Genomic DNA, 21948 nt, shown 5'->3' on the forward strand with positions numbered 1-21948 from the left:
AGAGAATGTAATCGATGTTTTTGGTCACGTATAAACGTCGTTGATCTTGTGTATTTATAGAAGTTTTGAATCCAACGTCTATAAATAAAACAACTTATTTGACTTCTGATAGAATCAGCTTTATTGCCTAAAAATGTCCCTGCAAAAAGGCTTCACAACAATCAGTTTTGTTTCATATCAAAATAGGTAAGACATATTAAATGACTTTGTTCATTATTAATGATGCATGTATTACTCGTACTAGATAGAGTAACAGTAACATTTAATATATGATTGATAGATTATGATTTAGTAAAAGTCAAGTTCTGCTTCTGTTTATCTAAGCTGATAAGTACTCGAAGAGTACTGCTCTATTAAGGCGATACGAGAACTTCTGCTTTTATACTATCTTTTGGTTTTACTAACGCGATCTACTGGTTCTGACTATCATCACCACAATTAAATTAAGTCTATCATTTTACTATTTATTTATATTTTAATTAAATACTAAATTTTATAGTGTTGTTTATTTTTTTAATTTTAAATAAATATTAAATTAATTTACTTCAATTTTTTTAAAATATTAATTATAAAAATTTTAATATTCTGAATTGAAATTAATTAACTATAAATATAAATTTAACAAAAAAACCTAATAAAATTACTAATGTGTTAAAAATTATAAATTACGAACGATAAATAACAAATATTACAAAAGAACAACTAACAACAAAAACAACTAATTTATTTATTTATATGAAATAATTATCTAAAAATTTATTATATAAATTACAAAAGTTTATTATCATGGTGTTATCAAATTATAAATAGTTATTAAGATATAAAAATATTAATGTTGAAATAAAAAGTATATTGTGAGATTATTCTCTTGTAGTGCAATCGAAGACGATTTTTATGTAGCACAGATGTAGACAAGGGTGTAGCTTAAAAACGTTCATTAATAATAAAAAAAAAATCGCCTGTTAAAATATATATGTTATTTCAGTCATTTAGTCTCAACATATTTATCTATAATCTTTTGTATTTTTTGTTTGTAAATAATACTCATATGAATAATTATACAAAAAAAAAAAATAACTCACTTGTGTAAATATTTTTATTTTTATTTATAAGAAAACACAAAATTGCATATTTTGTGCACTTTCCGAACGACAGACAACGGAAGACCCATTCTCCGCCGTTGTGGAAACCGGCTTGACTTATTTTTTAGTAAAGAATTCATCACAATAAAATTAACGAGTGGTCTCATGTGAGACCGTCTTATGGATCTTAATTTGTGAGACGAGTCAACCCTACTCATATTTACAATAAAAAGTAATACTCTTAGCATAAAAAATAATACTTTTTCATGGATGACTCAAATAAGAGATCCCTCTCACAAATACGACCCGTGAGATCGTCTCATACAAGTTTTTACCAAAATTAACTGTGAAATTTTACCTCAAAAAATAGACTTAAATCATAATTATGGTAAAAAAAAATTTTTAAAAAAATCCCCAAAACATAGCAGATGTTCCCCAAAAAAAAAAAATAGAAGAAGCCCAAAAATGGCAAAAATTTAGAAGCTGAAGAAAATTGTAAATCAGTGGAATAACCTTCCGAAAATCACTAATCAGCGGGTCATTCATAAAGAGCACGACAGATAGTCGGTCGGTGAGTTGTTCGGAATGAAATAATAAGTGATAAACATTTCTCTTTATACATATTATATCATAGTATAGATTACATTATTCACAATTTGGTTGAGGTTGACTGACAAAATTTAAACTATTTTTGGAATGAATTCCCAACTATTCAAGTTTTTGTCACAATTTGATCATTCAATGATGGAAATAAGGATATACGTAAAACTCGACCCTTTTAACAGGCTTCCACTTCGGGGAAGTGAACCTAGTCATACATGCACTGTTCCACCATTGGAAAGTGTGTCGGGGATTTTTGTGACGAAAAAATGTTAGTTTAATGTAAATGGGTGGGTGGGCAGTGGGCTCCTTGAGCAGGGGCGCGAGGTTCTTTGTTCGGCGGGATTAAGATTCGGTTGACCGGTCTGGGACTTCTAAATTTGTTGCGCTTCAGTTGGTTTCTTATTCCACCGTTACAAGGTTTCTTTTTTTCTTTCTTTCTTGCAAGACTTGAGCTCCGTTGTTGGGAATCTGCAAGTTGCACTGAAGGTTTACTTCGAAACATTTTCCCAGTTTTATTTGCACCGTGTCTTACTGCTCTCTTCACGAATCTCTTCTTCATTAGATGAGAATGGCTGGAGAATTTTTTGATGCAGAAAGATGATGTTTTGACTTTCTTGAACAATAGATATAGGATTTAGTAGCTGACTCTGTTTTCCCCTGATATTTTTGCTTTGAAAATTCATCTTGAATGCTAGTTGTTGGAAAGTGGATTCTTGATTCGAGGGAATAACTTAAATTTTGAGAGTGGTTTTTGAATGATTATGGCTTGGTAAAATTTATTGAAGAAGGTGTGATCTTTTTTGTTATCTGAAACGTTTGCTTTTTGAACGTAAGGTGTTCGAAAATTTGTGTGATGTGAGTTTTGTTATTTGAAAGAACGTGAGTGAGACTTTTGCAGTTTATTAGTTTGGAGGTGTAAACATCTATTGTGAATGATGTGATGTCATGAATAGAAAGTAGATCTGTATACAAGTTAAGCTGGGTATTTGGTGTACAGAAATAGCTGAGATCCACTCTGGCCACAAGAAACGCCCGCTAAGCCACTTGGTTGTCAATCGAATGTAGCAGAAAGTTTGATGTGGCTTAATTGTATCTTGTTCATTGTTTAAGTTCCCCTCCTGTGGATGACTGCTAGAATGTTTTAATAATATTTGGATGATGTAATTTGGCTTTTCAAACTATGTTTGCTGGCTCTATAGGCTGTATATAAGTAAGAGAAGTTCAAAACTCTAGGCTGGAATGTAATGACAAAGGCTGAAACGCAAGAGATAATTCTATTGCTGATGTAACTTTGTAGTGCATAATTGAAGCAGTTAGTTCGTTCTTCATAATTGTGATTCTATTGATTTGTTTTTGCCATTTCATTCTCTTGTTGTTATGTTATTGGTAGACATGACGTCTTCACAACCTGGTCAATCTTCTACAAGCTCTTCAAGATCAAGACATAGCACTAGGATGATTGCTCAGACCTCAATAGATGCAAAAATTCACAGAGATTTTGAGAAATCAGGCAGTTTATTTGACTATTCAAGCTCAGTGCGTACAACAAGTGCTGCCCGAGTAGATCGGGGGCCCAGGCCTGACAAAATTACTACGGCTTACCTCCATCAAATACAGAAAGGAAAGCTGATTCAGCCATTTGGGTGTTTGTTGGCGCTTGATGACAAGTCATTCCTTGTGATTGCCTACAGTGACAATGCTCCTGAAATGCTTACAATGGTGACTCATGCTGTTCCAAGTGTCGGAGAGCATCCAATACTTGGCATCGGAACTGATATCAAAACCATTTTCACTACTCCTAGCGCTACTGCTTTGCACAAGGCATTAGGATTTGGTGAGGTTTCTCTGTTAAACCCCATCTTGGTTCACTGTAAAACTTCTGGAAAGCCGTTTTATGCTATCATCCACAGAGTTACAGGCAGTTTTATTATCGACTTTGAGCCTGTAAATAGTCACGAGGTTCCGATGACTGCTGCTGGTGCCTTACAATCTTATAAGCTTGCTGCCAAAGCCATTACGAGATTGCAGTCATTACCTAGTGGGAACATGGAAAGGCTCTGTGATACAATGGTGCAAGAAGTTTTTGAACTCACGGGTTATGACCGGGTGATGATGTACAAGTTTCATGATGATGATCATGGGGAGGTGTACACCGAGGTCATGAAGCCTGGGCTTGAGCCTTATTTGGGTTTGCATTATCCTGCCACAGATATCCCTCAAGCTGCCCGATTTTTATTCATGAAGAATAAGGTCAGGATGATCTGCGACTGTAGAGCAAATCCTGTAAAGGTTCTTCAAGACGAGAAGCTTCCTTTCGATCTAACATTATGCGGCTCGACACTCAGAGCTCCTCACGGTTGCCATTCACAATACATGGAAAACATGAATTCGATTGCATCATTGGTAATGTCGATAGTTGTTAATGAGGAAGTCGAAGAAAGCTCCAGTTCCTCACAGCCACAAAAGGAAAAAAGGCTTTGGGGACTAGTGGTTTGCCATCACATAACCCCAAGATTCATCCCTTTTCCTCTCCGTTATGCATGTGAATTTCTTGCCCAGGTGTTTTCCATTCATGTCAACAAAGAATTAGAATTGGAAAATCAGATGCTCGAGAAGAATATTCTGCGAACTCAGACCCTCTTGTGTGATATGCTGTTGCGAGATGCCCCTTTAGGTATCGTTTCACAAAGCCCGAACATAATGGATCTCGTGAAATGTGATGGTGCTGCTCTACTATACAAGAATCAAAATTATAGCCTGGGATTAACTCCAAATGACTCTCAGATTCGCAACATAGTTTCTTGGCTAGATGAGTATCATCGAGATTCCACAGGTTTGAGTACAGATAGCTTACACGATGCCAATTTTCCCGGAGCGCTTGCTCTTAGCGACACTATCTGTGGAATGGCGGCTGTCAAGATAACTGATAAGGACTGGCTTTTCTGGTTCAGGTCGCACACTGCTGCAGAAATTCGTTGGGGTGGAGCCAGGAATGAACCATATGCAGAGGATGACGGCAGGAAGTTGCATCCAAGGTCATCTTTTAGTGCATTCTTAGAGGTTGTCAAGGAACGGAGTTTACCTTGGAAGGACTACGAGATGGATGCCATCCACTCTTTGCAGCTCATTCTACGAAATGCATTCAAAGATACCGAGTCTACAGATTTGAACACAATGGCAATTCATACGAGACTTAATGACATGCGAATTGATGGAATGCAAGAGCTTGAAGCAGTGACATCTGAGATGGTCCGACTGATTGAAACTGCATCTGTGCCTATCTTGGCAGTTGACGTGGATGGGCGTGTTAATGGATGGAATACAAAAATTGCTGATATAACCGGTTTTCCTGTTGACGAAGCAATTGGCAGGCATTTTCTTGCACTGGTAGAAGATTCTTCAGCTGATGCAGTGAATAAGATGTTGGAGTTGGCACTTCAAGGTATGGATTTTGAAACAATGACGAACACATCTCTTCTATTTTGAAGTATAATATATGCATGCATGTAAGATAACGTGTAAGCAAAATATAAACCTATTTTTATTCTTGTCAGGGAATGAAGAACGAAATGTTCAGTTCGAGATCAAAACGCACGGGTCGAGGAGAGAGTCTGGTCCAATCAGCTTAGTTGTAAACGCATGTGCAAGCAGAGATGTACGAGAAAATGTTGTGGGAGTCTGCTTTATTGCTCAGGATATAACTGCTCAGAAAAGTATGTTGGACAAATTCACAAGAATTGAAGGAGATTACAGAGCTATAGTACAAAATCCTAGTCCACTTATCCCACCTATATTTGGCTCGGATGAATTTGGCTGGTGTTCCGAGTGGAATACAGCTATGACTAAATTAACCGGATGGCCTAGAGACTCTGTGATCAATAAAATGCTTCTGGGTGAGGTCTTTGGAACCCATATAGCTTGTTGCCGATTCAAGAATCAAGAGGCTAATGTGAACCTTGGTATTGTACTCAACAATGCTGCAGTTGGCCAAGAATCTGAAAAGGTACCATTTGGTTTTTTCTCGAGGAGTGGGAAGTATGTGGAATGTCTACTTAGTGCGGTCAAAAAGTTGGATGGAGATGGCGAAGCAACTGGCGTCTTCTGCTTCCTGCAGCTGGCTAGTCCAGAACTCCAGCAAGCACTTCACATTCAACGGTTAACAGAACAAACGTCAGTGAAGAGATTGAGGCTCTTAGCATATATTAGAAGGGAGATTAAGAATCCTCTATCTGGAATTATATTTTCACGAAAGATGATGGAAGGAACTGTCCTCGATGATGAGCAGAAAAGCCTTATTCGCACTAGTGTTCATTGCCAACGGCAGCTAAATAAAATTCTCGATGACACGGATCTTGATCATATAATTGAAGGGTAAAGCGAAACTGTTTAGGGGATTTCCCCCCCTTTTTTCAATCTTGAATTCAGAGCACTGATAAAATGGATGTTTTTTCGTTGAATTTCTTCACTATCCTGTCAGGTACATGGATTTGGAGATGGTAGAGTTTAAGCTGCATGAGGTGTTGATAGCTTCCATCAGTCAAGTCATGATGAAGAGCAACGGAAAGGGTGTGAAAATAGCTGATAATTTAGCTCCAAATCTCTCAAATGAAACGCTATATGGAGACAGTGTGAGGCTTCAGCAAGTCCTAGCGGCTTTCTTGCTCGTGTCAGTTACTTTCATTCCGAATGAAGGCCAGCTTGGTGTTGCAGCTTCTTTGAAAAAAGATTCTATAGGGGAATCTGTTCAGCTTGGCCATGTAGAATTCAGGTGCGATCACAAGTATTTCCATTTTTTTATGGCGGTATTATTAGTGAAGCATTCGTTTACTGATCTGCCGAGTGCTAGAGCCATTTATAAGTTAAGGCACCAGTGGCGAGCTTATGTTCAATTTCTGATTAACATAGCCTTTTCTAGACTAAAGTTTTCCTTATAGAAGCTTGTAAGTTTTACGTTTGTGAACCTTTTGCTTCCTTAACTGCATTAAAATGCTTGCTAATGCCCTTGTGTTCTCGGTTTTAATGGTCTTCCTTTTCTCCATAAGGTCTGTGCCAAGGAATGATGAATACCCTGTTTAGCTTAGTATTCGAATGAGTAAATGCTTTACTTTGTTTTCTTAAAAAAATAATAGATTAGAAAATCTTCAGTGAGCATACGCTTGAATCTTTTCAACTCTGCGCTTAAAATTTTTAGAAATGAATTAGCAAGGAACATGGCGCTTACTGATTTTACTCTAAATCCTCATTTTCCAAAATGATTAAATATGGCAAAACTACAGCAACTATGTCCTGATGATTTGATGGTTTCATGTTTTTCTCATGGTTTTTCATTTTTAAGCATGGTTTAAGGTATGTCAATGTCATACATGATCCGATTTTTTTAAAAAAAAAATATTTGTTTAATTTCTGTAAAGTAATGGGGGCATAACTTTCGCTTGACATAGATGGAACTTGGGTTATTGTTGGACCATAAGTTTGTTGGTTTTTTTTATAAATATATATAACGGGGGACTTATCTAGCTAATCCAACTGTTGGGTGCAATATCCTACACCAACTAAACAACCCGCGCAATTGGGATTCTAACTCCGGACCTCTTGGATCTTGGGCCTCACTTTTGCTACTGGATCAAGGGATCATGGACAATTTCGAATCCTTTCTTTTTCTTATGTTTTGTATAATGATGTTGTGTAGGATAACACACAGTGGCGGAGGAGTGCCTCAAGGGTTGTTGAACCAAATGTTTGGTGATGAACAAGAACCATCTGAAGAAGGAATCAGCCTTTTTATCAGCCGTAAACTGGTGAAGCTTATGAATGGTGAGGTTCAGTATTTAAGGGAGGCGGAAAGATCCACTTTCATTATATCTGTTGAACTCGCAATCTCAAACCGAACGTGACTGTTTCTTTGGTTCCTTTTAGTCCAGAGAAGAAGTTTCTAGCTGCACAAGGTTTTCTATTTTGTTTCTTGTTTTGCCAGCAGGAGCATGTTGTTCTGTGCTGTAAATATGCAGGTTTCTTGTATGAGCTAGATTTTCTTTTGGAGGAGTAGATGTGATGTGGCTTCATTTGTGTCCTTTCTGCTCATTTTGTAACTTGCTGCTTGTCGCGCTTGTCCTATGTACAGTTAAACTATGTTGTAAGGTAGTATAGGGGTTTTTGATTGGTATATCACTGGGACGGCATCATAGTTTTTGATGTCTTATTTCCAACTTTTTGAAGTTCCAATAAAATCAGAACAGTAGCAACCACAACTGTTTCGGTAAACCATGCAGCCGAAACAAGCAAACCCAACACCGTGATGCATATTCATAGCAATAGGAGGGGAAATTAATGAGATTATAGCCGTCGAAGGAGAAACTAAGAAATTAACTCTCATCAACGGTCTCTCCTCTGCGGTCTGCCACCGATCCTCCACAAATTCATGGGTAGTTCTCAGCATCAACGCTTTCCACACGAATATCTGACCAACTGATGTTAATTCTAGAGGCTAAGGTGGTAATAATGTATACATGGATAAATTTTCGAGTTAACATAACAACTGGTAAATCATACTAGTTAAATAAATCGTATTGGGTGAGCTCAGGAACAGAGCCACCCCAAAGGCTACGGTTTGCCTCCATCCCATGTTATATTTTTGGGCCAAATTAGTAGTATAGATTGAGTTTCATTTTATTAAGTTTTAACTTTGTCTTTTTTAACTTATTAAATTTTTTGAGCCCATTTTTGTATCTCATTTCTTTGAGGGCTTTTCATAGCCGTCTGCCAGTGTGTAAATGGAAGAACTTTTGCCATCGGTCTTTTTTCGTTTTTCTCTGCACAAAAAGCTTCAAACTTCATCATTTTCATCTCCAACAAATGGATCTTTAAGGTGGGTGTCTGTTTAATTAGTGTCTTTCACACGACAAAAAAAATAGAGTGAATTGTTAAAGTAATCGTTTTCAAAGTTTTTGTACACCGAGCTTCATTTCTGTGCTGGTTGATTTTTTTTGTGTTATTTGTTTATGTCGTTGATTTTGTTTTCGATTATACTAATGTGGTTCTGTTTTACAATTTTGTGGCAATGCAATCTTGTAATTGCATTTTGAATCGTCCTTTCAATTCTAGGGATGCTTTTGTAAACCGTATGTTAGAGATGGGGTGAGGAATTTTGCTCGTTTATGGTTTTTTGATCTTATTACTATATAATGATTTTGTTATGGTCAACTTTTATCTTAGCTACCAATTACCATGGTTTACTTTTGTCGTTTTGCTTCTTGAAAGTTAAGTGTGATCATTAGTTTCAAGTCGAATTTTTGTAGCCAATAGATCGGAGAAACTCACGTAATTTTGCTTGGAATATTTCCTCTAAGAACTCAAATGAAATTTTTTAAAATGAAATTTGGTCTTCTGTGGTTGTGTAACTTAATGATCATACATCTATACTTCTATACGGTTTCATGATCTATTTATTTTAGACACATCTTCGGTAGTTTATATCTCATTTGTATCACTTTGTAATATTAATAGTTAATTTTTAAATATTTGATTTATATTATTTAATGTTGTTTATTGATTCATACAGTCTATATCAAAATATTTTCTGGCTATATCCCTGGATGAGTTCGTCCGAAAAGTGTCAGTATAATCAAACATGTGATAGTTGATCAAACTTTTTGAGAGGCTATTTTTTTCTATTTTTCAACCATACTTTTTTATATTTATCTTATACAAATCAATTTGCATGTTCCCCGCTTCTGATTCGATTGCAAGAAATTGTGATGGCTGATATAAACCAAAAGAAGCCAGAAAATTTTGGCTCCTCTCTTATCTCAACTTTGTTCTTGTATTATTTATAACGTGATTTTATGAAATGACTACGGCCCATGGCTAATTCATTATTATTTGTAAATGCTGGGCAACAAATAGGAAATTTTATGATAACGTATACGAATGAAAACAAATTATTTAAACCAAACGCAAAGTTCAAATCTCCATATATGATATGATATGATTACTTGGGTGCGAACTTGGACTTGATCATCTGAACTTCGTTAGTGTCAATCTGAAAGGCAGTAGCCAAAACATTATCAGGCACAGGCGGCGAAGCCCCAAACAATGTGGTGGCGATGGACTGAGTACCCGGAAGCTGGCTGTTGAAGGCGGCGATCACGGCCGCCGGGATGACGCCATTGTTCCTCTGGAAGTGGACGAGACCTTTAGGGAAGACGAAGATCTCGCCAGTCTTAATGATCTTGGTGTAGAGGACGTTGGCGGTGGTGATGAAGCCGACTTCCAGCTCGCCGTAGAGAACGAAGACTATCTCAGTGGCTCGTGGGTGAGTGTGCGGCGGGTTGAGGCCGCCGGGGGCGTAGTCCACGCGGGAGAAGGAGACGCCGAGGGTGTTTAGTCCTGGGATTCTCTCTACGTTGGCTCCGGTTACCAGTGAGCCGAAGGAGTTGGTGATGCCGGGATTAGCCAGGGCAGCGGAGAAGAAGTCGTCCGCCGTCGCGTTTGACTTGCACGCAAACCCGTTGACTTTTACAGCTGTTAAATTTTATATTGCATAAAAAATGTAATTACATTTATCCGGAGTCAAAAGTTAATATGTGATAAACTGTTACTATTTCATAAATAAATAAAAGCAAAAATTTGTGTGAGACAGTCTCACGAGTCGTATTTTGTGAGACAAATCTCTTATTTGGGTCATCCATGAAAAATTATTACTTTTTATGCTAATAATATTACTTTTTATTTTGAATATTGGTAGGGTTGAACTGTATCACATATAAAGATTCGTGAGACCGTCTCACAAGAGACTCACTCATAGATAAATTTGATAAATAATTGATTTTTACTGTTTATGTTAAATTGATCAATCTAGCTCATTAAAACATTCGTTGCACAATTGTTATCTTTAAGCGTACTCGATAAATCACTATACTAACATAATAGCTTGTAAATCATGTTGATCAGGTAAATTAGACAAACATAACGATATTTCGTGACCAATTTATTTTATATTTTTCACACACGTATATGTGTAAGTTGCATAATATATAGATAGATATTTACTAACCAGAAGTGAGATCAGCAACACAAATATCTTGAAGCATGTCTGGATCTGCATAAACTCTGTGGCTTACCATCATTACACACATGATTGCTAGCACCTTGAACACAGCAGCCGCCATTGTTGAAACAACAAGATTATGTAATAAAAATGTTTCGAGGCTGTTTGGGATGGGAATTAAAGGAGCTATGGGTGGATTATTTATATATCCTTGTAGAAGTCGACCCTCTACTTAATTAATTTTAAATAAATAAATATGATGACTTGAGAAAATATATTTGTGTGTCCGATTCAATCTAAGACCACTGTTAACTTGATAGAAATATATAGGAGAAATTTGTAAAATCAACCTGGTCGACTAATTTTTTAAGAAAATAATCTTAAAATAATGTCATTTTCTTTAAAAAAATAATTGATCAGATTAAAAAAATGTAATAGATATAAAGATTTAACTAATTAGAAGATTCCATTTCTTTTTAAGAAAAAATAGTTTATAATATTCTTATTTGAGAGAAGATTATGGCAAAAACTTGTGTGAGACGGTCTCATGGGTCGTATTTGTGAGACATATATTTTATTTGGGCCACCCATGAAAAAGTATTACTTTTTATGCTAAGAGTATTATTTTTTATTGTGAATATGAGTAGGGTTGACCCGTCTCACAGATTATGATCCGTGAGACGGTCTCACATGAGACTCACTCGAAGATTTTATGGCACACACATTCAGCCAAGAAGAAGACATTGAAAGCATGCGTGGAACTTGTCTGTTTTCTAGACAAGGGTTATGTAATATATGAATTTTGAACAACTCTATTTTCATTTTTATTGTAAAGTCTTTTAATAATATTGGATGCGTTGGATGAGTCCACGAAGCATCCCTTATTGGAAAAACAAGATCGGAGTTGAAAATTTTGGAAAGATTTTCTAGAAGTATCATCAAGAAATACTAAGAAATACCTTTTTACATCTTGTTCCATCTAATTGTTTTCAAATTAGCCCATTTAACCATGTAAAATATCAAAATGTCATAAAAAAAAATCAATCAAAATTACAAAAAATCTATCTACAAAAGTAAATACTTGAGAAGTTTCTGGACTAGGTTCTTTACATTATATTACTGGCTTCTGATTAGAAACTGAAGATCTGGCAAAGTGTGAATCCGACGATAGCTGTACATGGACTTGAAAGTAGTATTTTAGATCTAAATCTGACACTTTCTCCTTCCGACTAAGGTGACGAATGGTCTTTTCGCCTTTTGTTTGCGCTGAACTTCGGTTTTCTTTAATGATGAACCGTTACACTCGGAACCGATCTAGAGATGTCGAATCTCTGCCGTTGCAGGTGCTTCTTCTTCCTTCCGAGTGCTTTTACAGGGTTGCTTGAAGTGGCTTTCGAGTGAGCTTGGGGATTCGATCGAGGTAAGACAAATATTGAAAACCAGTTCCAAGCCTTGGTAAAAAACTTGGTTGAACATTCCTTTGCTATGTGGCCTTCCCGGCCTAGTTGTCAGACATCTTCCGGGAGATTATTAGCATGATTTTTGGATTGATTTCAAATTTCACTTAAATCAAGAAATACTATAGTTAATAGTTTTTGGTTTAATTTCAAATTCTCCATTAAATCAATTAGGAGTATGATATAAATTACACGAGAAAAAAGGGTTGATTTCATCTTACATGTATGGACACTACTTCCATGATAGAATCAATGGCTCAAATTTAGCCACATATACATGAGGTCCACTAATTTAAAAAGGCTCAAATTTAGCCACACATACATGGGGTCCACTAATTTTTTTTAAATCACATATATGTGTAAATTTTGTTCATCCAAACTATGTGGGGCACTGCCCCACATGTAACAACCAACCTACCAGAAAAAGGCACTTTTCAGTTTTCATGATGTAATGATGTGAGAATTAAGATGTTGAAGCTATTGACCTCTTGGTCAAATTGGCATCACCTCTCTCAAATAAGGGAGAGATCTTGGGTTTTATGTCCACAATCCCCTCCGTCATAGTAAAAAAAAAAAATGTATATTGAGTATTATTATTTAATTATAAATTTGGTGTGTTCTATACCATTTTTCACATTTAATTATTTTAATGGTACTTTTATCCGGCACGATTTATGTTTCAGGAACTTTTATTCTGCATTCAATTGTGACGGTGATAAATTAAATATTTATTTGGACTTACAATTAAATAATATATAATATATTGTCTAATTAGAGATTATGGTTATTTACTAACTACGTTGGCGAAGCTATACTTAAGTTTACAAATATACCTTCATTTTTTCACACAAAACAATTATAAGTTATGACTTGAGAGGCAACGAGTCGGCCACGAAGTTGTCTTCTTCAATTGACAATCCCATGCCTCCTCCATTCGACCGACATTTGAGAGGTTTATTAATTTATGTGTCTTAAAACACAATATTGTAACTGTTCAGCCCATTTATGATATTGTTCAGAAGTGAGCTGAACCGCTATATTTGATATAATAGTGACTCCGTGTGGGCTTGAAATGGTGAGACAAATCTTATTGAGAACGTTAAATCCCAAAAAAAAAAGTGAGATGGCTCTTAGACCAAATCTCACATCGACAAACTACGGACAAGATGTTGGACATTTAAATGAGTATATGACTATCGCTGATTTTGCGTTTTAAAAACAAGTTGATTGGACCGTGACACTATAGAACCAATAGATATATCATTTTATGAGATTTTATTATGTTTCTTGAGTTTTCATTTTTTCTTTTTATCTTTAGGGTTTGTGCGATTCCACCAAAGGTGGCTTGATTGCTGTAGTGAATATGAAACTTACATGTTATTTAATCTTTGAATTTTCAATATCTCATGGTAATTATCCACAATTACTAGAAAAGTGACAAAAATAGGAGAAATTGAGATCATTGCAAAAAAAAAAAAAAAAATGAGTTTTGTTGAAACGGTAGATTTGAATAATACCTTGTCATTCCTTTTCCCCTCAGTGGAAGGTATAGTTTAGGATATCATCCACAATGTGAGGCAAATCAGACATTAAATCTTATGTTCATAACTGAAAATTTAAGAAAATAATCAAAGTTGATGATATGAATCTAGTAAATATATATAAGCAATTCAATTTAAAATAAATGTAAAAAATAATTAATAGTTGAATAGAATGTGGAGCATAAAGTGTTTTTGGTAGGATTTTTTATTTTAGTTTATTTGAGTACATTATATATATATATATATATATATATATATATATATATATATATATATATATATTTAATATTATATGTTATTTAATATTTTGTTTATATTTTATATATTTTTCTTTATTAACAAAAAATAATATTATTTTATTGGTCCATTTTTTCAAGTTCGTTTCAAGCCTAAAATATATCATGTGAGGCTCTTACACTTTTTATTGTTTTAGAGAAGGTTTCTTAAGAGATAGTCTCACGAATCTTTATATATGAGATATGTCAACCCTACCGATATTCACGATAAAAAGTAATACGCTTAGCATAAAAAGTAATATTTTTTTATGGATGACCTAAACAAGAGATTTTTCTCATAAAATACGATTCATGAGACCGTCTCATATAAATTTTTGTCACTGTTTTATTCCAAGGTTTTGATTTCAAGACCATCTATTTTCACAACTTGCAGTTATTTTATTTCACGATGCTACCAACTTTATCATATTTTTTTAAACTTTTCTCTTTAATTAATTTCTTCATAGTACAAAAGAAGTCAGCATTCTCTTTTCTCATCCAATCCAAAGGTATGTTTGGTATAAATTAAATTAGAATAATCCTTAATTTATCACATCTCATGAAAAATCCCCCCCAAACATAATTCTATTTGGTCACCACATATTATATTTCCGTATCTATCTTTTTTATCACTTTTTTCATAATAATTCAATCCTTATCTTTCGAACCAAGCGAGCCTTAATGGTAGTAAAATATGATCTAACTAATATATCTCTTTTATCTTTTCCTTTTACCCAATATAATCTAGTCTACTTAGGGATATAAATGAACCAAACGATTTGCGAGCTATTCGAAGCTCGTTTCGATAAAAAGCTCGTTTGAGTTTGTTTGTTAATCATATCAAACCAAGCCCAAGCTCGATTTTGAGCTCGAAAATTTAATCAAACCAAGCTCAAGCCTAAGGATATTCGGCTCGGGAGCTCGCAAACATGTTTGATAATAGGCTCGCGAGCTCGAGCTCTAGCTCGGCTCGTTTAGGTGGCTCGTACTCGAGCTCGAGCTCGACTCGTTTAGGTGGCTCGCAAACATGATTTTGGAATGTCCAATAATATACTTATTTATGTTTTTTTTTTTGCTCTTATTTGTGTCGTTTTGATTATTTATGAATGAATTTACATTTTTATGTCTGATTTAAAATTATTTTATAGATATATTTAATTTTTAACAAGCTCGATTCAAACTCAAACTCGAGCTCCATTCTATGCTTATCGAGCTCGAAAACGAGGCGAGCTTAAGTCAGGATTGTTAAACATGTTAAACGAGCTATTAATGAATCAAGCTCGAGTCTGGCTTGATTAACATGCTAAACGAGCTTTTAAAGAGCCGAGCTCGAGCCTGACTTGATTAACATGCTAAACGAGCTTTTAACGAGCTCAGTAATTTCAATACAAACCAAGCTCGAGCCTGATAATAGAAGCTCGAATCGAGAGCTCGAGCCTCAAACAGTTTTAAATAAACCAAGCTCAAGTCTGACGCTGTTTGGTTTAGTTTGGATCGTTTACACCCCTAAGTGTACTACGTACTTCAATTTATTTTTCAAAATGCCATATTATCAAAATATTTCTGAAAATATTCTTTATAGTTTTCCTTATTTTTGCAACTTCAATTATATTTAATTATATTGAATATGTCTCTTTTGAGACGGTCTCACGAATATTTATCTATGAGACGGGTTAACCCTATCAATATTCATACTAAAAAGTAATTTTTTTTCATGGATGACCAAAATTAGAGATATATCTCATAAAATATGACCCGTAAGACCATATCACACAAATTTTTGTCAATTATATTAGATTCATTTTCACCTTTACACATATTAATTAGATAAGTTATTTTATGTGACGTTACACATACAATGCATATGTAGGTTGGAAGTAAATATTAATTAAGTAATAAATATTAGACATACGTCACGGGTAAAATGAAATAATTATAAAAATCTTCAAAATTCCCGGCAGGTATAAAATCTCTTGCTTCCACAGTTCTTTATTCAGATCTCCAAGAAATTACCCACTTTTTCCCAAGAAACAATGGTTCTCTTTACATAATCAGATTCACAAATTATGTGCCTCATTTTATGTATTTGGTGTCGTTGGGCTGTTCACAGGTGTCCCTTATTTTTGATACAGGACACTTGTTATACTTGCCGTGATTCGTTAACATAAATGCATTTTAAGAAAAAAGATTCTTGCGTTGATATAATTTTTGGGTAGTGGTGCATTTTGTTAATTTCATTGCAAATTATAGCGAAATTGAAGGTTATGGGAAGGGTGTTGGAATTTTGGGCTGTGATTTTTTCTGTGTTAATTTTGAGAAACTGGGTCGTTAAAAGTTTTGAATATGATGAATTTTTTCGAAAGAATAGAACGGATGTCTCGTTCTTGGAGTCCGTGTCAGTTTTGGAGAGTGTTTATGGAATGTCTGTTTCAGCTCTCCCTTCAAATGCTCTAATGGTGGGTCTTACTCTTGTTCATGGAGCTGCTGCCAAAGGCGCTGGTATATATATCTCTCTCTTTATGTATGTGTGTACGTGTGTGTGACAATTCTATTGAATTATGGCTTCTTCTGCTTTGTTGGGAGTTCCTTATATTTTTTGGGGGGTTAATTTTCATGATAAACATGTAACTGGCATTGAATTTATTTTCTTGTTTTTACTTTAGTTTTTCTTGCAGCCATTGTTTTTCATATTTATGCATTGGATCTCAATCTATGTTTCTTCTTTTCTTTCATAATTTTGTAGAGCTAGATTTCTGTGGTGGTGTTCTTTGGATAGTAATAAGTAGAGTGATTTTAGTGTGTTCGCCATTTTTCTCTTTTCTAATGCATGATTCTTGGAGTGCTTGAGTTGATTTTGTTATGTTCTCACATTATAATTCTTTGAAGCCGTACTTTTAGCCTGCTACCAGGTCAATGATTTTCCAGAGATGATCCTTTGACATTAATAACTATTATTTTTTTAACTTTCTCACCGTTCTACCTGTGACACTAAAGTGTTTGGTAGAATATAATAATAGGTATGATTTGAGAACAATAACAATTCCATTTATATTTTTCATTTCCATTTAATCTCCTCATAAAAATTGAGTTAGTCGTCAATCTATAAATGCTAAAAACCCAACACATTATAGATCAAATAAGCTAAACATTATAAGATCACTATTAAATGGGCTTAACCTTAAATTTCAATCCGCAACATAAAAGTATTCAAATATAAGCATAATGTTAGATTGAGGATACAACAAGATTAATGCAATGGGTAGCTGAATTACTTTGGTTTTGGATAATAGATATGTCATCTTTTGGCGATATTTTAGTACACTAGGAATTATGGTCTTTGGGAAAAGTTGTACTAATCTATAATGGTCCACTACTTTATTTTTTTAAAAGTAATTTAAATGATAAACAATAAATTAGTTGTATGATTGACCTCATTCTCGGTGCATAAACTTTTCAGTATGTTTGGATGGAACATTACCTGGCTATCACTTGCATCATGGCTTTGGGGCAGGAGTAAACAGTTGGCTCATCCAGTTGGAGGTGTATTCACAATCTCAACTTTGTGAATATTTTTACATTTAAATTCATTTCACTTTTCTATTTTACTTCTGATCGTGCCTTTACTCAGTTAGTAATCATAAATATTTTGTTAACAAGGAAACTACATGTCAAGTGTTTGGTTGTTAAACAGACTCTAGAACCACTCTTGTATATTTAGATTCTCAGCGTCCATAATTAGCATCATATTCGCACCTTCTAGTTTCTTAGATTCGTGTAAGTTTGATTAAAAAAAAGCCTATGAAGCTCGTATTAATGTAACCATGAAATTTGCACGTGAAATAGAACAATATTGAAATATACAAGGTTGCTTCTCTTCCCTGTCTAGGTATTCATTTTTCAAACTTCTATTAAACCACAAAAAAAAAAAAATTTCTTGTGAAGTAACTAGTGATTGATCCTTAGATAAAGCAAAAATAAAAAAATTTAGTTTCTCCTTACTGCCAAAAGACTAACCATGCTTTAAGTTTATGATATTGGGACTTCAAGTTCCTTTTCCAGTTGGCATAAATCACACGTAGCTATTTTTTTTTTACGTGTACACATGAATCTTATCAGCTGAGTTGCGTGTCAGGGTGGAGGATGGTGCAACAGTATTAGATCCTGTGTTTATCGTAAAAAGACACATCGAGGGTCTTCAACCTATTTTGAAAGACAACTTCCATTTACAGGGATACTTAGCAACAGGGCTGAAGAAAATCCAGGTTCATAATTTCGTCTTCAATAAAACTGTGAAAATTCTGTATATCAGCTTTTTTCATCACTTTGTCATCTTAGTTTTTTACATGCAGATTTTTTTAACTGGAATAGAGTAAAGATACGGTATTGTGATGGAGGATCCTTTGCTGGAGATGCTGAAAATAAGGTTCGTAGCATTATCTTCCATATAATTATTCATCTATGATTTGACAATTCGACTTACTATGGCGCATACCATTGATCTTGCTTTTTCATGTTTGCACCAGTTGTATCAGGCAAAAATAAACATGCTTTTGCCTCTCAAATTTTGTTTCAGCTATCTGGATGAGATGTGTGTTTAGGAAGATACTGACATCATACCGAAGTAGCTGTACACTGGTTGTTTATAATGGCTTAAAGAATGAAAGATGTGCTGTGTATTGATAATTTTTACTATTTCCAAAATTTTGATATTGGAAATAAAGAGTTTTTATGGGACTAAAGGGAGTACCACATTGCATATGGCTATGTCCATGTGGCACAACAATTGAAACATAATAATTGAGCTGATGAGTAGTTAAAAATTGTTGCATCGTTGCTAATTAGAAATTTACAGCCATGCGCAGATTCCTACATCAAGCTTTGAAATGTGTTTTCTCAGGTAATATAAAACATGTTTCTGCAGGCTGCAGGGTTGCAATTCAGAGGTCAACGCATTTGGCTTGCAGTTATAGAAGAACTTATGTCCAAAGGAATGCACAATGCTCACCAAGTAATTAAAATTGTTTTATCTGGTTGCAACCTTTTTGGGTTCCTTTTTTCCGGTTTGATATCCCCTTTTGATTTATGTAAACCATTTCAGGCACTTCTTTCGGGTTGTTCAGCAGGTGGTTTGGCTTCCATACTGCACTGTGATGAGTTTCGGATTTTTTTCCCGAGAAACACCAAAGTGAAGTGTTTGAGCGATGGTGGATTATTTATGGATGCGTAAATTCTGTTACATTTTCCTTATTTTCTTTTGTCCAACTATACTCCTATTCTTTTGTGGCAATCTGTTTTAATTTTTTTACAGCGTTGATGTATCTGGTGGTCGTGCAATCAGAAATTTCTTTGATGGTGTTGTTAGATTACAGGTGTTTATTCAATTGAACTAATTTTCCTTAATCTTTAATTAAATTTAACTTTCAGCATTTCTGTCCCCGTGTACTAATGATGTTGAAGCCCTTTTTTGTTATATTTGATATCAATATTTTCCTTATTTCAAGTTTACGTACGTATATGATTAGATGAAGGATTCATGTTTGATGTTTTTTTAACATTTGATTTGATGTGCATGGTTCTTTGTTCGTGCTACATATATGACTTTAATAAGGGATTTAACTGATGAAAGTGTGATATGTAGGAAGTTATGGCATTGCATATAAGGCTAGGAATTATGGGTTTGTAATGATATGGGATTGCAAGAACTTGAATGTTCTGATAAAATGTTTTTGAATGGTAAACGAGCTGGCTTTCTTCGAATTCTATTCCTTTGGTATATAACTTGTTACCTGTTTTTATCAGGGCTTTCGCCAAAACCTGCCAAGCAGTTGTACCAACCACCGTGATCCTACTTCTGTGAGCCTCATGCTTCTATACGGACATTATCTTATTTTTTTTTAGAAACTTGTGATATCCTTCTTTTTACTAATGCTTTCCCTTGCAGTGCTTCTTCCCTCAGAATTTAATCGCGAACATTAAAACCCCTCTATTTATTCTTAATGCGGCCTATGATTCATGGCAGGTACAATGCAGTTTCTGTTCATCGGTTCTCTTTAGTACATGGAGTAAACCTATATATAATGCATCAAAATTTATTATTCCTCTTGTATTTAGGTCCAAGAAAGCCTAGCTCCTCCAACCGCTGATCCACATGGCAATTGGCGTGGCTGTAAAATGAACAATGAACTATGTTCCGTATCCCAAATCCAATTTTTGCAAGGTGGATAAGTTCTTCTAGAATTTGTTAAGCTTTTTCTTTCCATTTTTTTCTAATAATTTATGGGTGGAGCAGGTTTTAGGTATCATATGCTGAATGCTGTAAAAGGCTTTTCATCGTCCCCACGAAATGGGTTATTCATAAATTCTTGTTTTGCTCACTGCCAGTCCGAGAGGCAAGATACTTGGTTTGCAGATGGCTCTCCAGTAATTGGCAACAAAGTAAGCTGTGAACACCGTTATTTCTCAGAATTCATTTGATATATTGAATCCCCACTTCAGGTTTTCACAAAGTAAAAAAAATGATGTGGCTACTCTTTGGTATTCATTTCAACTTATACTGTGTAGAAAGCGTTACTCATCCACTCAATTTTTTAACCATCGAATCACCCGTTGTTGATCGACTCGTGATGAAAACATTTCAATCGTATGCACTTGGTGGGTCAAGTCACAATAGAAACTCAGGAGAGCAATTATTAGTCCGACTCGAAAAACGGTTAAAACATGATTCTTTAGTTTGTATACGATTTTAAAAAATTTGAGTTTCACTATAAGTTATAATTTAGGTAAACGACAGTAGTTTCAACATGTTTTACTATTTGAAAACCTGGTAGCTTATTTTGTACATCTACTTGTGTCCATTATGCAAATAATTATTCTGATAGTGACTCTTGAGTACTACTGTCGAAACCATGGTACCATCTCTAGTAACTTCTTGACGCAATATGCAGGCAATTGCGATTGCTGTCGGGAACTGGTATTTTGATCGGGCAAATGTCAAGGCCATCGACTGCGCCTACCCGTGTGATAAAACTTGTCACAACTTAGTATTTAGATGAAACCATGATCACTCGTCAGCATGAGCTATGAAGAAGGAAATACTGCTCTAATATGCAGGCAAGTTTGTGGTGGTGGGTGTACTCTATAACTATGTAGACCTTATAACAATAATGATATGGAGGAAAAAAAAAGAGGCAAATTTGGGTCGAGTATGACCTTTCGTAAAGGTTTAGATCCAAAATCATCACAAGTCCGTGAATTTTTTGGTGAGGTCGCCTATAGTTCGTACGTGTTCGGGTTCGGGTTCATGATAGGCACGTATCTATGTCGTAAAATAAGATTTATATAATGGATTCCCTTAGGATGTCAACTTTGAGTGGGTCTTATGTGAGATCGTCTCACGGATTTTAATCTGTGAGACGGGTCAACCCTACCCATATTCACAATAAAAAAGTAATATTCTTAACATAAAAAATAATATGTTTTCATGGATGACCCAAATAAGATATCTGTCTCATAAATACGACCCGTGAGATCGTCCCACACAAGTTTTTGCCGTCAACTTTCCCCACTGGTCCCGAAACAGTGACGGGGATACTCGATTTTTTTCGGGTTCAGGGATTTTAAGTAGTTCGGGGCGGATACGGGATTACTATCACCGTCTCCGAACCCGTCCCGAAAATAATATTATTATTAGTATTATCAATATAATATAAATATTATTGTTAATATTAATATTATCACTAATAATAATACATAATAATAAGTTTTGGTTGGAGAAAATTCTCGAATCCGTCCTCGTCTTGTCTCGTTAATATTTTTGAAATGAAAATGGAGGTAGGATGAAAATTTGATCCCCGCGGTTTTCCTGAACCCGAAAAGATGGGGATCGAGGGCAAGGAATCGAAGATGAAGACGGAATTCGAGACGGGAATGGGGATGATATACCAG

General features: G+C 35.0%; 3 protein-coding genes across 4 annotated transcripts; 2 read left to right on the forward strand and 1 right to left on the reverse strand.

The window, feature by feature from the left end:
* The first annotated feature begins 1871 nt into the window (after positions 1-1871).
* Positions 1872-7887, forward strand: LOC140826896 (phytochrome A-like). Of its 2 annotated transcripts, none has more exons than XM_073189433.1 (5): positions 1872-2171; positions 3076-5127; positions 5240-6056; positions 6163-6453; positions 7375-7887. In XM_073189433.1, the coding sequence occupies exons 2-5, from the start codon at positions 3078-3080 to the stop codon at positions 7577-7579; spliced, it is 3363 nt and encodes a 1120-aa protein (XP_073045534.1). In that variant the 5' UTR covers positions 1872-2171; positions 3076-3077; the 3' UTR covers positions 7580-7887. The 2 variants fall into 2 exon arrangements, with proteins under 2 accessions (XP_073045534.1, XP_073045535.1); XM_073189434.1 differs by having other exon boundaries at positions 1872-2102.
* A 1658-nt stretch (positions 7888-9545) lies between these two features.
* On the reverse strand, positions 9546-10908 carry LOC140826897 (nectarin-1-like). The gene is made up of 2 exons (XM_073189436.1): positions 10738-10908; positions 9546-10205 (listed from the first exon to the last, which is right to left on the reverse strand). Exons 1-2 carry the CDS (start codon positions 10850-10852, stop codon positions 9673-9675), a joined length of 648 nt encoding a protein of 215 aa, XP_073045537.1. The 5' UTR covers positions 10853-10908; the 3' UTR covers positions 9546-9672.
* Positions 10909-15965: 5057 nt separating this feature from the next.
* On the forward strand, positions 15966-21206 carry LOC140826898 (pectin acetylesterase 12-like). Its single transcript, XM_073189437.1, has 12 exons — positions 15966-16503; positions 17462-17544; positions 18137-18266; positions 18354-18427; positions 18926-19012; positions 19103-19227; positions 19313-19373; positions 19804-19857; positions 19946-20023; positions 20116-20221; positions 20294-20439; positions 20949-21206. The coding sequence occupies exons 1-12, from the start codon at positions 16269-16271 to the stop codon at positions 21054-21056; spliced, it is 1287 nt and encodes a 428-aa protein (XP_073045538.1). The 5' UTR covers positions 15966-16268; the 3' UTR covers positions 21057-21206.
* Positions 21207-21948: the final 742 nt, after the last annotated feature.

This window comes from Primulina eburnea, chromosome 3, assembly GCF_022965805.1.
Source record: "Primulina eburnea isolate SZY01 chromosome 3, ASM2296580v1, whole genome shotgun sequence".
Lineage (NCBI taxonomy): Eukaryota > Viridiplantae > Streptophyta > Magnoliopsida > Lamiales > Gesneriaceae > Primulina > Primulina eburnea.

What these genes read in the sequence shown, in the direction of transcription:
- LOC140826898 (XM_073189437.1), top strand. Translation starts at nt 16,269, where the DNA reads ATGGGAAGGGTGTTGGAATTTTGGGCTGTGATTTTTTCTGTGTTAATT. An exon ending in GGTGGATTATTTATGGATGC is followed by an intron (nt 19,228 to 19,312) that starts GTAAATTCTGTT and finishes ATTTTTTTACAG; the next exon opens with CGTTGATGTATCTGGTGGTC. An exon ending in ACCACCGTGATCCTACTTCT is followed by an intron (nt 19,858 to 19,945) that starts GTGAGCCTCATG and finishes TTTCCCTTGCAG; the next exon opens with TGCTTCTTCCCTCAGAATTT.
- LOC140826896 (XM_073189433.1), top strand. Translation starts at nt 3,078, where the DNA reads ATGACGTCTTCACAACCTGGTCAATCTTCTACAAGCTCTTCAAGATCA. An exon ending in GTTGGAGTTGGCACTTCAAG is followed by an intron (nt 5,128 to 5,239) that starts GTATGGATTTTG and finishes TATTCTTGTCAG; the next exon opens with GGAATGAAGAACGAAATGTT. An exon ending in CTTGGCCATGTAGAATTCAG is followed by an intron (nt 6,454 to 7,374) that starts GTGCGATCACAA and finishes GATGTTGTGTAG; the next exon opens with GATAACACACAGTGGCGGAG.
- LOC140826897 (XM_073189436.1), bottom strand. Translation starts at nt 10,852, where the DNA reads ATGGCGGCTGCTGTGTTCAAGGTGCTAGCAATCATGTGTGTAATGATG. An exon ending in TGTTGCTGATCTCACTTCTG is followed by an intron (nt 10,206 to 10,737) that starts GTTAGTAAATAT and finishes AAAATTTAACAG; the next exon opens with CTGTAAAAGTCAACGGGTTT.